This window comes from Natrix helvetica, assembly GCF_964273705.1.
Source record: "Natrix helvetica genome assembly, chromosome: 5".
NCBI lineage: Eukaryota > Metazoa > Chordata > Lepidosauria > Squamata > Natricidae > Natrix > Natrix helvetica.
This window is the reverse complement of record NC_138551.1, coordinates 28,195,454-28,213,178: the sequence shown is the minus strand read 5'-3', so window position 1 is coordinate 28,213,178 and position 17,725 is coordinate 28,195,454. Positions and strand designations below refer to the sequence as shown.

Sequence of the window (17,725 nt, the reverse complement as noted above, 5' to 3'; positions counted from 1 at the left end):
TTTTGCACTACTTATAATTCACCCCAATCCCACAAGACTTTGTGTAGTATATGTAACACTGCTAAAGGTGGGTAGTATAATATCATTCTATAATATGTGAGATTTATGAAGGCTACATTTTGAGTTATGTACTTAATCTTTTCAGAGTAGGAGAAATGCTCATTTTTTTCACATTACTTAAAATGCTCAAGAAAATTTAATGAGCTTTTTGATAATCCAAACTAAATTAATTGAAATCAACAAATATTGTATTCAAATTTAAGATATTTGTAAGAGATGCATACATTATCTACAACAGTTATACCTTAGTGACCAAAATTAGAACCAGCAACTTAATCGCTTAGCACCATGGTCGCTAAACAAAACATCACACAACCAACCATGACTTATGATTTGACTTCCGTCTTCCCTATTAACTCTGTTTGTTGCAAGCCAATTGCAAAGCACACAAATGGGGACTGACACAAAGTCAGAACTGACTTTGCCAATTCGCAGGGAGGTATAAAAGGGATATGCAATCTTGCGAGTGGTTGGTGATATCAAGTTGCTTCTTAACTTTAATAGCTCAATTTTAAGGGTGTTTTTGCATTAGTTTTAACTCTGCTTTTATTTCTCCTTTTTATACTATGGTATGTTTCTTACTACAAATCATCCAGTCACTCAAAGAGTAGTGTAGAAATGAGATAAATAAATAAATGCCAGGTTGCAAAGCACCCTAAAGATGATTACATGACTGTTAGATGCTGCAACAGTCATAAATGCAAGGTCTGGTTGTAAAGCTATTATTTTTTACATTGTTGTAACTTAAAAGAGTTGCCAGATGATACAGTAAATATGGGAAGACTACTACTACACATAAAGTTAATAAAATTATGGTTAGCACCAGTTATACATACCTGAGTCTGGTTAACAGTAGGCATTAATGAATGCAAAGGTATGATGACAAACCTATCTGAAAATTAAAATACACAAGATGTTGTATGTGAAATTCAATTAGGAAACAGAAAAAGTAGAGGTCTTAAGTATAAAAAGACAATGAAGCCGTACAAACAGTTCTCAAAGATACTTTCCAATATTAGGATAGGTATTAAATAAATTGGAAAGGATGGATTTGACAGAAAGAATAATGATAAATATTTAATCAAAATTTCCCAGTAATCAGCATGTGTAAAACATTGGAAGGGATGGATCTATGGCAGTGGTGAGTTCAAATCCTGTTCCAACCGGTATGGTTGGAACGGGGCCGGCGGCGTCCTCATGGACATGTGCAGTGCGCACATGCAGCTTAACGCCTCCATGACGCTCCAGCTGCTCTGCGGAGCGTCACAGACACTGTACATGCCATGCGCCTGCGCAGAAGCCTTTAAACACAGGTAAGGAGCTCGGGCGAGCGGGTGCGCCCTTCGGAGCACCGTACCGGAACGTTGCTCCGGGCTGGCTCCGGTACGCCTGTACCGGGGCATACTGCCTGCAACCCACCACTGATCTATGGAGACTGGAGTATTCCATCTCTGCTAATTTTTAAGGAAAAGCTGAAGTGTCACTTCTCAAGAATGATTGAGTTTTGCTGTGTTACAAAGGGCTTCCTAGTTTATATTTGTTCTCTGTTCCAAATGTACAATTTTAACAGATAGGGGTAGGGTCGGGAGAAGAATTGCTCCAAAGTGCATGTTCGTGTGGGCATGAAAATCTCTTGAAGTTCCTATTTAAAATAGTTCACACTGCCCCAGTAAACATTGTATGTATGAACTTAATACATACAACTATGCTAAAATCGGATAATCGTTAAGATGACCTTTTTCAACTTATTTTTCAATTATACTGTGCTTAGCCATTTAGGCGCTAGTCTCATAGCTGGACTATTGTAGTGAACTGTACATGGGGCTACCTTTGAAGAGCATTCAGAAGCTGCAGCTGGTGCAGATTGTGGTGATGGGGGAAGTTCTTGGGATCCGAAGAATGGCCCACACAACATCACTGCTCCGTGAGCTGCACTGGCTGCCAATCTGCTTCCAGATGCAATTCAAGGTGTTTACATCTTGTTAAATAGATGTTTACAAAATAAATGAAAAAGCACTAAATATTAATGTTATCTGTTTAGTTAGATTTCTTTAATACATTAGCAAAACCTACCCATATCAAGGCACACAAACATTCAGAAATGAAAATATGAAAGGGGTAAATATTTTTTTCACAGAACTGTGTAGACATCGGATAGTAGTTTAAATCTATTACACTAGCATTGATCAGCCAAAGCCCAGAGTCATTATACTGGGGTAGCATATATATATTTAATATGTTTCTGTTATTGTTGCTGCTATTATTAGCATTATCATCATCTCCTTGACCTATCTTAAATTTTATTATCACTTACTGTGCTGCCTTTCCAACAACAAGCAGTTCAATAATCCCAGTTTAGCTATTGTGTAAGATGAAAATCAGGACTTGGATATTCACAAGCATGCAAAGCAATTTTAAACAGAATAGAAGGAGAGGTTCAGAGTACCATTATTCTATTATTCAACATAATGTAAATATACATAGCTTTATGAATTAGAGTAGTTGTTCAACAATTTAGTTCTTCATTCCAGTTCCAAATTGCAAGGTAATGTAAGCCAATATACTGTATGTCTGAAAATGATTTACTGAATTATTCTACAAAAGGTCTAGCCTACCATATGGTATTAAAGAAACTATTTCAGTTTTAAAATTTTACCTGATTTAAACATAACTTGAGATACCAGAAGATCATGCAGTGTGCTAATGTTATCCCATCCAGGAAGAAATACTAGAATTGCGCCTTCCTGGATATAAAACAGGTATATTAAACAACACATCTGCATTTTTAAATTCATAAGTATAGCATAAAATATGGTCACACACATAATTCTAGGGCAGTGGTGGGCAACCTTTTTTTTCAACTGAGCCAAATCTCGCCAAAACCACGATTGAAATTTATTTTGAGAGCCACATTTTTAAAACCGAAAATACATAGGATGGTACACTGTTTTTAGTTTCAACAAGTTTTTATTGAGAATATTCTGCATGCAAGTATCCACATAGGTCGGGAGGATACAAATAACACAACTAATAAAACAAAAACTTTAGAACGATATTATTTATCGATAACGTTTAATTCCGTAAAATTTGCCTTACAATGTAGAGAAAATTACATCCTGACATTGACTGACAAAGTCACAACCACTAATGTGAACATTGGCCTTGCATTTCCTTAGATAGTTTGAGTAAGTCAGGTTTGTATGTTGTTGTTTTTAATTTCATCTCTCTCTCCCACTTTCTTTCTTTTTTTCTTTTTCTTTCTCTCTCTCTCTCTCTGGCTCTTTGTCTCTCTCTCCCTCCCTCCCCCATCTCTGTCACTCTGTGTGTGTGTGTGTCTGTCTGTCTGTCTCTCACTCACGCTGTGTGTGTGTGTGTGTGTGTCTCTGTCTCTCCCTCTGTCTCTCTCCCCTCCCTTCCTCTCTCTGTCACTCTGTGTATGTGGATGTGTCTGTCTCTCACTCATTCACTTAATCACTCACTCCAAAATTGGTTCTATGACTGCAGAATGCTGCAAAATACCATAAATGCAGGCCAGTTGTTGAGTGTTTCTAATGTGATTGGAACACTCAACAAGGTGACCACAGTGTGTGTGTGTGTGTGTGAGTGAGACAGACAGACAGACAGACAGAGAGGAACAGAGAGAGGGAGTGAGAGAGGGAATCAGAGAGAGACTGACAGAGTCTGACAGAATCAGAGAGGTACTTTTAACTACCTGGCAGCGGCGTTTTGCCTTGGGGGGCTCCTCAGAACATCCCAAGACTTCGGAGGGAAGCTTACAACCCGGAGCAGGAGTAAAGCCCCTTTCCCAACTAGCCCTTCCTCCCTCGGAACGCTTCGGAGGGAAGCTTCTGCAAAAGCCCGGGCGAGTGACAACAAGTTCCTGCCGTTACGAAGTCTCCGAGGCTGTAATTTTCTGAGCTGGGCGCGCGCCTGTTTTCCACGGTGTAGACCAGCGGCAAGATTCTGCGCGGCAAGCGATGATTCCGGGGGCCATCCGGGAAGATGAGGAACGCGAGGGGGGACCCTGCCCCCCCACTGATGGCCTCCAGAATCATCGCTCGCCGCTGCTCCACGCCGTGGAAAACAGGCGTGTGCGCACAGCTCAGAAAATTACAGCCTCAGAGACTTCGTAACAGCGGGAACTTGTTGTCACTCGCCCGGGCTTTTGCAGAAGCTTCCCTCCGAAGCCCGAGAGGAGGGAGGGGAGCGGGTAGCCGGCACACAGAAGAGCCGCATTAAAGGGTGTAAAGAGCCGCATGTGGCTCGCGAGCCGCGGGTTGCCCACCACTGTTCTAGGGCGATATTTTTAAATAGAGCTTGTTTAAACAGAGGTAGGCCAACTCTTATCTGAAGCCAAGGTCTAGATTTTTTCTCCTTTTTTTTTCCACCCTCCAACAACCAAAGGAAATACTATGGCAATGAAACTGAAAGAAGACAACATGGAATTTTTCATCACCAAGGTCTCTCCTTTCATGCTTCTGGAGTTTCTGTAGGAAATTTACAACAACAGGAGTGAAGATTGCCTACCAGAAATATTTAAATCTATTTCTCTGGTTAGTACTATTTGCTTTTGTAAATAAAATTGTAAATTCCCTCTGACTAGCTGCTGCATTTTAAGTGGAGATGACAATTTCTAGGTTTACCTATTCTTTTTTTATAGAGAGAGACAAAATTCTATTCACACACCATACATTAAAAACTGTCTCCACATTTTCATTTTCATCTCATTTCCGCTGGACCAGATTGGAAGTTCAGAAATGTAAGTTATATTAACCTCTTCTTAACAAAGAAATAAAAAACATTTCATCTGTTTTTCTCTCAAGCTATGTAACTAAAGATAAGAACATGTATTTTCTGTTTATAACATAAACTATTTCTTAAAATAATCCGTTCAAGCCTATACATTTTCTTTGCAGCCATATATCTTTGAGAATATCTGGAATGGCAGTGAAGTGATCTTGCATCATGCTCATCATTTATTGAGAAAAGGTTAAAGTCTTCAGACAGTGGTCAAAATCTTGATAGCCTATTATCTATCTAGTATTATTCAATACTAGATAAATTAACACTTGTATAGGCAATGTATAACACTAAGAAATATTTAATTATTTATTTTATTTAGATGTTTTGTTGCACCTTTATTGTTTTTAAAGTAATTCAATGTGATGAAGATACTTTGTACTTGATCGTCTTCCTATTTTCCCCACAACAAGTCTATGAGGTGGGCTGGGTTGAAGAGAGTGACTGGTCCAAAGTTACACAGCTGGCTTTCATGCCTATGGCAGGACTAGAACTTAGTCTCCTGGTTTCTAGGCCAGCATCTTAACCACTACACCAATACGGCTCTTTTCACTGTTTCTCAATATATTTTAGCACTTCTCTGCACAAACAAGTAAATAAAACAAGCAAACTAATCTACTAGCCAATAAGAAACTCACCTCTTCTTCAAGAGCAATATATCTTATTAATGCTGCTATCAAATCAAGATCAATTTTATCATCATCTATCATTCCCAGTGCATCAATTGTAGTTTCTGAGTATCTAGAAATCATGCAAAGAATAAAGAATCAGTACAGCCAATACAAAATTGCTATGCTTAAGGTTATGCTGCTTCTCACTGTATAAAAAAAAAAGAACAGAACTAGTTATAATGTGTCTTAAGGCCAGGGTAACAGTTCTAAAAAGGAATTGCATTAAATAAACTTTGTTTTCAAGCTATGAGAACTTTTTTTTGCTTTTCTCTACACAACTATTTACATCTTCTGTACATTTGTCAGTAAATTAATTTGTAAATAAATAAATACTGCTTCAATACACTTATCAAAAATTCAAAAAATACTGCTACTTGTATACTTCTGTTTCACAGTCTCACTTATTTACCATGAAGTCAACTAACAGTTAATCAATAGTTTGCTTCCTTAGAAAAAGTTAAGAGTTATTAGATAAAAGAAGTTTGAAAATTGCTTTAAAAAGTGAGAAGAGATATACATACCGTGTTTTTAGTTGCTTTACATAATCTGGCCATTGTTCATGATAAATTTCTTCTTTTTCTTCCTTTTCTGGTCTGCTTATATGTCCCTGCATAAATCTTTTTTTCCAATGTGGCCTGCGATCTGTATTTTCTGGCATGTACCTTCGAACAGCACAATGTTAGGATTACAAACTTGTAGCAAGATTATATTTGCTTGCAAAATGGATTTTCTTTTTTTTACTATACTACAAGTAATCCACGCTTAATGCAATTGGGAATGGAATTTCCATCGGTAAGCAATGTGGTTGTAAAGCACTATATCATGTGACCATATCACCATATCACTCAACAGCAATCCCAGCAATCACTGTTGCTATGTTATGTGAAAATTATGGGTTCTTGGGCAAGGACCTCACGTGACTGTGACTTGAAACTTCCTGCCAGCTTCCCACAAGCAAAGCCAATGCAGAAGCTGGCTGGAAGGTGAAAATCCTGGGCAGGTAAATACTACAAGGTGAGATAGGGAAGTGCTGGGGCACCATGCAATTGTGCCCAAACTGGAGATGCTAATGGGGTATTGCAAGTATGCTATGGTTATGAGAGTCCCGGAATTTTCTCTCTGTAAGAGAAAAAAGTGGGAGCAACTTGCAACCTTCCATGCCCAATTCCCCTTGGGGATAGGAAGCTGGCAAAAAGGTTACAAATTGCAATTGTGTGGTCATGGGATACTGCAAACCTTTCCGTGAGCCAGTTGCTGAGCACCCAGATTGTGATCACATGATTGTGAGGGTGATGCAATGGGTGGGTCTTCAATGCCAGTCATTCAGCATTATCACAAATTTGAATGTTTGTTGAACTAGTGAAGATTAACCACTAAACTTCAAATTTATTCTGAAAGGTTTCAGTACAGGATCATGTGTGGGAATATGAAGAAGAGATTAGAGGGAAACCTTTTTTATAAATTGAAATCTATTCACTGCTCAATTTAGATTAGAATTAATTCTGAACAGGGAAAAAAAGAGTCTTTTGACTAACCGTAATTTCTCAATTACATCCTCCAAAAGGTATTCCTTGACAGGATAAGCCAAGCCAGGAATATGGATCATAGGACAACCGTCTTACGAAAAGAAGAGAAAAAATATTACAACAGTAGCATTTTTAACAAGGCTGCTATGTGAATGAAACAGAGGCATAAAATACTGTTCAAAAGAACATGAAGCATATAAAGAATAAAAGAACCTCTCAAAAAAAACCTTTGCACTGAACTAGTTTCTTAAAAGAAAGTAAGCATTCTTTTACATATGCACAAGAGTACTATAAGGGACATAAAACTATACAAACAAAAACCCAACTGCAAACCTATCTGTGCATTAGAAGGTAGAAGAGTAACCCTGTAACATCTTGGGACTGTGCAGAATGTCAGCATTCATACAAAGATGCTGTTTGGATGAGTTAGCAGCCCATCTAGGGGATATACTTGCATAAGTTCAAGAAAGGTTGCAACAAGCAGCAAACCTTCCCAGAAACCCAGCTAAAACCTCAGCATGCTTCTAAATTATCTACACATGAAATACCAGAAATAGATATTGTGCTGTGGTCTTCAAAGTGTCAAAGGAATGGATTAAGAAGGGGACCTGCACATCCCAAATCCCACTTTCTAACAAATTCATTTAATTTCTGCCTTCCAAAATATGTAAACATACATGTAAATATGATGTTACGTTTGGAACACCTATTTTGCACTGTGAAACTATGAAATCACCCCAGGCTAGAAGAACCCCCTTTTTACCCCAAGAAAAAATGCTATAAAACATTAATTGAAATTAAACTCAAATATGTTTAATTTTTGTCCTGACCTGTTTATATTTTGCAGTATTTGACAAATTTATATGCACCTTGGTTTGATTAAAAATGTGTGCCATGCCACACAACATTTATTACCTATTTTGATTTAGCTATTCTGATTCAGAAGTATTCAATACTAGTTTCATGCTCCCTTGATTTCTTAGTGTAGGCTTGTTTTATTTTTAGGTACTAACTAGCAAGTTAAAACTAAGTACATTTTACATATTAAAATGTTGAGTATGCCGTATACCAAAATAATCTGAAAACTTCTCAGCATTCAGTGTAGCACTCATCAGAATTATTTTCAAATCTAGTCGTACATTCAGGAGGTCTTTAATTATTGCCATTAAAACATCTGATTGAAGATTTCTCTCATGGACTTCATCAAGGATTACATGACTTACACTGGACAATTGTCTGCAACAAAAAATACAAAGGAAATAGACTTAGTGGTTTTCAAAACCAGGAAAAGCAATTAAAAAGTAAGTAAATGGAAATGACTAGTACAATAGTTATCAGCAACAAATGTGAAAAGTTCATTTACTGGTTCTTTTGATTAAAAAAAAATACATACTTGTCTGACTGGAGCCACTGCAGGACAATTCCTGTTGTGCAGTATAAAATTGAACCTTGTCTCCTTGGCAACCGGCTGAAAGAAATCCATTAAGAATACTTCAGTTTTTCTTTTTGCATTTGAAAAAATCAATAGAGGATAGGAGACGCAGAGTTTTAAAAACAATAAGGAATCAATATGACTTTAGCAACAGCTCTGTACACTTATTAAGATTCAAATGGAGTGGCTGTTTAAAATAAAGATGAAAACTATAATTCTATCAACACATTTTCTCAGACAAAATCCTGAAGCCTCTGGAGGGCCTCGGGTTTGTGTGTGTGTGTGCGTGTGTGGAGGCTGTTTTCGCCCTCCCCAGGCTCCTATAAAGCCTCTGGAGGGCGAAAAAAGCATGCAGAAAATGGGGGAAGGGGGAATCGCTGGTCATGCGCGCTGGGGGTCACGCATTGCATTATGGGTGTGGCACTCCCGCGTGCGACCCCTCTGAGCCCCTTTTGGCACGCGAGCCAAAAAAGGTTCTCCATCACTGATATAGTGTAAGAATAAGAGATAAAGAGAAGCCACTTCCAATGTAATCACATAGACACTGTACTGAGTACTATAATACAAATAAGTCTCATTTATCAACTGCCTCATTTTGCAACCATTTGCAGTTACAATGCTGATGAAAAAGTAATTTTATGTCTAATCATTGCAAATAATTTCTCAAGTCTGTAAAAGAAACAAAAACTTAACTAAGATCATAAGCACAGTTTTAGTTTCACTTAAGAACCGCTTCACTAAACAATTGAGTTTTTAGTCCAAACTGTAGTCGCTAAACAAAGACCACCTGCATTGCGTTTTTACTATGAACTACTTTAATTTCAACACACAAAGAAAGCACAGTATAAATGAAGCAACATTCAAGGGATCAGCAACAAACACACATTTTGGTCAGAGTAGTACAAGTCATTCAATTAATGTTTGATCCAAAAGTCATCATTTATTTAATTTACTCTAATTTATGTTGTGTTTTACTTAGTTAGGGGTATCAAAAGTCAGTCTTATGATGATCTTGAAGACCTGGCATTTTGTAAACGTCCTGGCAATCCTCCTAATTCTTTTAAACACTGGTAAATATAGCATCCCAACATCTTACCTACTTCAACATGGCAGACAATAATTAGATAACAGCAATTAATTGGTAGATAATCCACATTATCTTCACTCCTAATGCTTTCCTGTTTTACCATCACTAACCAAAATTAAGAGTTTTGCAATCAGTTTGCTTCAGAAACCTGTAATAACTAAATCATCCCCTCTGTTATTTCCTTGAACTTTTTGGGGTGTTTCTAGAACAAACAGGTATTTAAAGCATTTGTAAAGGCAGCACATTAAAGCCTAACTTAGACCTCAGTATGTGTGTCAGTATGCATTTCCTTCATTCTGAAATAAGACCATCTTACTTCCCTTCTTCATAAATCCATTACATTTTCTCCACTACTATTTTCAGAACTGTTATCTTTCTTTATGTCAATCACTGTCTATGTGATATCTCTTTTCAGTGCTTCGGATAACAGTGTAATTATAAAGGTGTCTCTACATATATGCAAAAATGTGACTAACCAATTATTTATTTTTCTATCAATATCTGTCACAGTAAAAATACTGCTTGGCTATAAAGCTATTATTGTTAAGCTGCAACTCCAACACATCGGTGGAGTCTTCAAAAGTTGTGCAATCATGTACCCGATTTTAAAGGCCAGTCAAACTATAGAGCTTCATTTTTATTCATAAGCGATTCTTGGCTATAAAATCAAACAAAATTTGATCTAGCCACTCAAATGTTAAGTATACTTCCAAACTGACTGGAAAATGTTCAAGAGAATCTGAATTCTGTGAAATGTCAGGCCGTAAACAAGAATCACGTACCTTTCAAGACGAATTTGATAGCCAGTGCTTTTTCCACTACCACAGCTTTCGGCCCTTTCTGCTGCAACTCTTTCTGCTACCTTAATTTTTTAAAAAGAAATACTTTATTCAAATCTATGTTTTCCTAAAACATAGCTACTTTTAATTACAGAATGGAGTTAAATATCACTTACAGAAATAGCACTGATTCTCCTAGGCTGAGTGCACACAATCCTACAAGAAGATCCTTTTCCTCTTTCAATATAGTCATCCAAAATGAACTGGGTTACTTGGGTTGTCTTTCCACAACCAGTCTCACCACTTATTACAGTTACCCGACTATTATTTATAAGGTTGACGAGCTCCTGTTTTGAAAAGAATAAAAGTGGTCACTTTGTGTATGTAAATGCACCACCTGCATATCCATGCACCAATTCATCGATGAAGCAAATAAAATTCACACTACACACGATCAAGTTGTCTAAACTGCTCTTCTAAATAAAAGATAGGATATAAATCAAATTAATTAACAAAGAAACATTATTCTTTAAAAATATATGCAACATGGCCAGAAACAATTATACCAACTGCAGCCCCTTTGGGAAAAGGGAAAAAAACAAAAAAACAGACATGTTGGGAATTCATTAAAAAGCAGTCTGGATTTGCAGAAACCAAATGCTTATTGTTTGGTGCATTTCCAGCAAAGAAAACATCTGCACTAGATGTGAAATGTCTGCATTTATTCTTAAGTCTCTGATCAGAAAAATGGATTAATACATGGAACTAAATAGAAACAAAAACAGCTTGTTTTGTACCTTGTACTATGGCTCACACAAGTCTTACATGTTAAAAGGGAGCATTTTTTTTTGCTAAAAAAGTTCTCTTTTAAGATTGTTAAAATAGATTCGCAATAAATAAATGTTAGCATTAACACAACGTTTTTTAATTATTTTATAATCAGCTACTTAATTTGTTGAGTTATAGTCTACGTTTTTAGCCAATCACATTAACTAAAAGTAGTGTTTTAATATTAGGTTCATAACTGTTTCAGTAGGAAGACTAGATGACAATTCTTTAAAAATGGTAATTAAATTTGATGTTATAGTGCAGGGGTGTCAAACTCAAGGCCTTTGGGCTGCATCCGGCCCACAGGATGCTTTGACCTGGCTTGCAGGGCCGACCTGGAAATAGCAAAGGACCAGCAGCAAATGGCCCTCCCAAGCTCCGTTTTCGCTGGCAGAGGGCTGCAGGAGGCCATCACAGCTGAAAATGAGCTCGGGAGTCAGTTTTCGCTGGCAGAACCCTCGGGCCACAAGTGTCCCCAAGTGATGCTGAACTGGTCACGCACAACCCAGTCCCCATCCCCCCGGTCAACTACCTCCCTGCTGCGGCCCTCAATGAAATTGATAATACACCCATTATATTATCAAGCTTCAACTCCTTGAGAGAAATGACCCTTTGCACCACTTTTTAATATGTTATTGATATTTCTCTCATGCTATTTAGCATTCCTTTTGTTCATATTAGACCTCTTTATCCAAACCATGTTAAAGATGCAAAAAAATTATTTCAATAAACGTTCCATACCTTCCTCATACTGTGGGAAGGCAATTTCTCACGAAATCTCTGCAAATTAAAGAACATGAAACTTCGTTACTTCATAATAATTGATTTTTCTTAGAAGTTCAATAGTATTATAAGACATACACTATATTGCCAAAAGTATTCCCTCACCCATCTAAATAATCAATCAGGTGTTCCAATCACTTCCATGGCCACAGGTGTATAAAATCAAGTGCCTAGGCATGCAGACTGTTTTTACAAACATTTGTGAAAGAATGGGTCACTCTCAGGAGCTCAGTGAATTCCAGCGTGGAACTGTGATAGGATGCCACCTGTGCAACAAATCCAGTCGTGAAATTTCCTCGCTCCTAAATATTCCACGGTCAACTGTCAGCTGTATTATAAGAACATGGAAGTGTTTGGGAACGACAGTAACTCAGCCACGAAATGGTAGGCCACGTAAACTCATTCAACATCAGTATGTGACCTCACAAATGCGCTTCTGGAAGAATTGTCAAAAATTCCTATAAACACACTCCTAAACCTTCTGCCTTCCCAGAAGAGGTGAAGATGTTATAGCTGCAAAGGGTGGACCTACGTCGTATTGAACACTATTAGATTAGGAATGGGATGTCACTTACAGTAAGTTAATATGTGAGTAAAGGCAAGTGAGCGAATACTTTTGGCAATATAGTGTAAATTCCCTGATATTCCGTATTCAATAGATTTCAGTTTTATTTTTACATTTAATAATTTTTTATTATACATAAATTGAAATTTTTATTGAAACAAGACATGTGTACCAAATATTTAGGAGACAGCATCTTTACTACAGAGATATCTTAGCATACCTTTCTTTAAGTCATGCTGGTTACATCAGTGGAGTGCCAGCCTCAGTGAAAATACCATGGACTGCAACAAGATCCTTCAAAGTAAGCTAAAGCTCTGACAAACTGCCAACTGCAGATCAGCTACTCACTATCCCAATTTAAGGAGGAAATGAATGCTTACCCTAGCAAGTTGAGATCCACATACTTTTACATATGAAGTTGTTAACTGAACACTTGTTTGAAACAAAAATGATACCCCCAAAGGTATGCAGAGGAGACATAATTGAATTTACTTACATATCTCCTCTAATTAGTCTTCTCTTATTTGTTATATGAATATTTTCCCAGAAGGCATAATTCATAATCCTATAGATTTATCTCACTTGTTAGCCCAATACATGAGTTCCTTGAGCCTTGTAAGTTTTGTTCTTTTACTTTACCAAGACACCAAAAACATTTCCAGATCCATTACAACTCTAACACTTATTGGATTCTATATTATTATGAAAATTATTAACTCCAAGTAGAGATAAATATATAAACTACTTTTCCCCTTACTTCCATCTCATCATTCCATTGCCAACAGGATTTCAGAAACTTCAATAGTTGAGCATTCTTGACTGAAGGGAAAAATGTCTGTTATAATTTTATACATATCAAGTTATAAATTAAGTGATTCTAGATTTTTAAGATTGATATCTCATGCTCTATTGAATTACAGTATCCTACCATTCAGAAAACCTCAGTACCTGCATCTCAATATATCTTGAATCAGACTTTTTCTTTCTCAGTTCTTCTTTAAATTGTTCATCTAAGTCACTATCAGGCATATTTTTTTGTAAGAGATAATCTGAATCTTGAACCAGAAATGATTTTTCCAGGGCTGGCCTTCTCTTTTCAGGAGCCTTCTCCACAACAGGAGTTTCCACCACAGGCTTTGTTTTAGTAGGAACCTCCTTTGTATAGCTGGAAAAGAATAATTGCAAGTATTACTACTGTGAAAAAGTACATGTTATTGAAATGTACATTTAAACATAAAACTCTGATCTATAACTATTTGCTCATCTACAATTAAGTAGATGCTATTAATTTCAATGAATCCTGCAGAATCAGATTTTATCTGTACTTTGTTTTCACCTGTATTAATCTGCCATTCTCCCTCTGCTTACATCACTGTCTCAAATAAGTTGCAGTCTAAAACTTTAATTATATGTGTAAGATATAACATAATGACTCCTGATTATCTCTCTGATCTCAGTGGGCTGTTGACTAGTTAATTCAGATACAAAATATATATATATATTGTCAATGGAGACAACATTCAGAGAAAGTGTTGGGAATAGTATTTAAAATAAGACAGTAACGGACATTTATCATCATAAGCAATCAAACTTCAGCATGTTAGTTATTCACAGGTTTAGAGTTATCATATAATTTAAAGTAATTCATTTTGAATTTAACATGTTCATTAATAAATACCAAACGTTCACCTAATTTGTCTGTCTGATAATGCCAATACCAATGGACAATGACTCAAACCAAAAGGCTGTTATATACTTCACAACAACAGCAAATAAACAAATGATTGTGTGTGTGTCTGTGTGTGTGCAGTCTTCGTTTAGTGACTGCCTTGCAATGAAAAAGTAACTTTATAACCAACCCTCACATTTACAACTTTCACAGGTCCGAAGAGCAAAGAAATGTTGAAGTTCATAAGCAGTTACAGTTTTATTTAGCATACACTTTGCTTCAAAAACAGAGTTGCCAGTGCCAGTTGTCGTTGTTAAACAAGGACTACCTGTATGTATACTACACTACATACATTTCATTCCACTTCATTTAGATTTAATGCAGAAGACAGGTAAGAAACAAAGGGTATAAATGACAAGATAGGAGGTTTGATCATACATCAGGGGGGAAAACTCTAAAAGTGAGAACTATTGAATACTAGAACAGACTGTCTTATGTGATGGCCCACTCTCCTTTCACTAGAGTTAATTACCTAGACCTAGATTAAAACCAGTTGGGGATAGTAGTAAACTGATACACGGGGAAGGGGATTGAATCAGATGATCTCAAAACTTACATTTTTTATTTGCAGTCAGGACATGAAATCAGATCAGATTGTACTATTTGTTTTATCATTCTTTAAGCTGTCCTTGCTTGGCTTCTAATTCCTACTGAAAAATAAAGTAACTTTGTCTAAAGCAAAAAAGATTATTATTACCCTTCTTCATCAGACCACCAAGACATAGCTTCTTGCTCTTTTTCATTTTTGTTCTGGACAGTATTCAGCAGTTGTACAATCTGTTCTTCTCTGCGCTCATCCATATGCACCACAGCTCTCTGTGTAAATAAAATGTATCTTATTAAACATTAAACATGCAGTATTTAATATTATTTTGGATTTAACTTAACTGTCTCACTGACCAATGTTATCCAAAGTGTCAATAGGATGTGGCTAGAGGATATCAGAGTTTGTGGCATAGGCAGTGAAAAGAAAGAGGGCCATTCTTAGAAGTATCTTTGTTCCTCTATAAATCATTACATTATGTGCCCCCAAATTCAGATGGGCAATGACAGTGAACAGGAAAAGAACCACAAGCTAAAACTGCATGTTAATATCATTACACAACCACATCTGTTTTACAATGTTCAACTTGATACCCTGCACACAGAAGGAAAATCAGAAAAGAATAACAGAATAATAGAGTTGGAAGGGACCTTGGAGGTCTTCTAATCCAACCCCTTGCTTAGGCAGGAAAGCCTATAACACTTCAGACAAATGGTTATCCAATCTCTTCTTAAAAACTTCCAGTGTTGAAGCATTCACAACGTCTGGAGGCCAGTTGTTCCACTCATTAATTGTTCTGTCAGGAAATTTCTCCTTAGTTCTAAGTTGCTTCTTTCCTTGATTAAGCTAATTGAAGTTTGTTTTGCTTAGGAAAAATGACAAATAATGAATCTGTACACACACACACAACTATGTTGGTCTATGATTAAGGTGACCAGACGTCCCGCTTTTTAATAATTTGTCCCGTGTCCTGCGGCGTTTTTAAAAAGTCCAGATTTTTGGTAAGTTGCGCACATGGCAAGAAAACACTGTGCAGTAGTTTGCAACTGCCGCGCAGTGATTTCTACTGTCACAGGATCCGGAAGCTGGGGAGATCCTTTGCAGGCGGCTAGAACTTGTTTTGATAAGCGCGAGGTGACTGACGGTAGGAGGGGGCTTCTCAAAAGCACGGCGGAGGAGGAGGCGGCAGGGGTAACGCGGAGCCCAGCTCAGGTGCTCCGAGCGGAGGGGGTGGCGCCGTCGCCGCTGCCACGAGCGGAGGCACCAGCGGGAGCTTTGGCAGCTTCACCTCAGCCGCAGCGCCGGGCAGCAAATGTGGTGGTGCTGTTGGAGGTGGAGGAGGAGGCGGCGGCAGCAGTTATTCTGATGGCGGCAGGGGCTCGTCGGCATCTTCAGCGGCAGCCCTGCCCGCAGTGAAAAAAACCGAAGATGGAGCAGATCCATGCAGACGATGTTGCCGCAACATGACTGGAGGAGGAATTCTGGGAGTTGAAGTCCACAAGTCTTAAAGCTGTCAGGTTTGAAGACCCCTGGGTTTTTTTCCCCTAAAGGATTAGGGGTGCAAGGATATAGAGCAAATTTTTAATCAAGAGTCCCCCACCCCCGCTCCGGTCAATGGTTTCCTGCTTTACCAATGTTAAAATCTGGTCACCTTATCTATGATTCTAATAACCTGATTTGAAAGAGGAAAACAGGTACAGATTTTTCTCTCTTCCCTTTCCATAGAATACCAGAACCTCAAAGGCCAGAGATAAATTAAAGAGTCCCCCACGTTCAAGGCATACCTCACCGTCATTTCTATAGCAGCAACTCCCTAGCCCCCTCAGCCGAACTCCTGGCCGTACTTTCAAGGCTCCGCAGTCTACCAAGGAAAACGGCCTTAATTGAGGCGAAGGCATATGGCGCATCGCAAACTGAGGGAGAACCGAGCTCTTCCGCTCCTTCTCTTCTTTTCCCATCACCCACCTGCTGCCTCTCGGCTTCTTTGCTTCTCTCGCCTTGTCTCCGTGCGTACCACAGGCCAATCTCGCGGCCCTTCAGGTGAGGAGGAGGTCGGCCCCGGCCGCCGCCGCCGCCGCCCCCTCCGGAAGAAGAAGAGGAGGAGGACGACTGTGAAGCGCGGGGCCCGCCCTTGCGGCCCCAGGCCCGGCGGTTCTCATAGCTCATCGTAAACCCGTCACCCAGGCGCGGTTCGTTAAGACTCTCTTCTCAGTCGGCGGCCGCGATGACCTCCGGAAGCAAAACCGGTCACCGACTCAAGCCGGTCTGACACAAGATTATTAACTTCCGTTCGGAAAGCAAAGGCTGGCGCGCAGACGCAAACGCCGATCAGTGGGCGTTAGAAAAGAACAGCGTTTCTTTTCCGGAACTTTAAGGATGTGTGGACTTCAGTTCCCAGAATTCCCCGGCCAGCGCGTCTTTAGCGTTTAGCGTTTAGAACGCGGATGAATGATCCGCGATGCTAGAGGCGTTGCTGCCCTCTAGCGGCGGTCGGGATTTGGTCAGCAAAGGGATGGGGGGGGGGTTGTTCACCAAATCGTGCTCTTTGTGAGCTTGAATCTTATTTATTTTTATTTATTTATTTGGCGTGTCACTCACGTGTAAGATACTAGGAATAAGAATAAAAATGAATAAGAACACAGGGAATGGGTACAAATAAATGGGGACAGTAGGACAGGGACGTTAAGCATTTTCAACTTTCAATGCTTCACATTTTCAACTTGTTTTCAACTTTCAGCGAAAGGTGTTTTTGGTCCAGCCTCACCCAGAGTGGTACATTGTAGTTACAACCGCAGCCTTTTTATTAAGTGGCAATTCTCACTAGTTTAAGAAGCGGCAGCATTTTTCCATCTTATTCGGGACTGTGGGGTCGATGTGAGACTTCCAGGAAATCGCAGCCTAGATCGGGGAAGGGGAAAAGA

At 38.6% G+C, this 17,725-nt stretch overlaps 1 protein-coding gene across 1 annotated transcript in view; it reads right to left on the bottom strand.

Moving 5' to 3' along the window:
- Window positions 1-17,102, bottom strand: part of DHX36 (DEAH-box helicase 36) — a 37,514-nt gene extending 20,412 nt beyond the window's left edge. The window contains exons 1-13 of the mRNA XM_081953983.1: window positions 16,770-17,102; window positions 14,958-15,076; window positions 13,480-13,696; window positions 11,925-11,963; window positions 10,532-10,702; window positions 10,359-10,438; window positions 8,451-8,525; window positions 8,127-8,293; window positions 7,067-7,148; window positions 6,053-6,193; window positions 5,499-5,601; window positions 2,717-2,804; window positions 897-952 (exon numbers count right to left, since the gene is read on the bottom strand). Of these exons, the coding sequence (XP_081810109.1) occupies window positions 897-952; window positions 2,717-2,804; window positions 5,499-5,601; window positions 6,053-6,193; window positions 7,067-7,148; window positions 8,127-8,293; window positions 8,451-8,525; window positions 10,359-10,438; window positions 10,532-10,702; window positions 11,925-11,963; window positions 13,480-13,696; window positions 14,958-15,076; window positions 16,770-16,970 (1,539 nt within the window). The 5' untranslated portion in view covers window positions 16,971-17,102. The remainder of the gene's footprint in view (window positions 1-896; window positions 953-2,716; window positions 2,805-5,498; window positions 5,602-6,052; window positions 6,194-7,066; window positions 7,149-8,126; window positions 8,294-8,450; window positions 8,526-10,358; window positions 10,439-10,531; window positions 10,703-11,924; window positions 11,964-13,479; window positions 13,697-14,957; window positions 15,077-16,769) is intronic.
- Window positions 17,103-17,725: the final 623 nt, after the last annotated feature.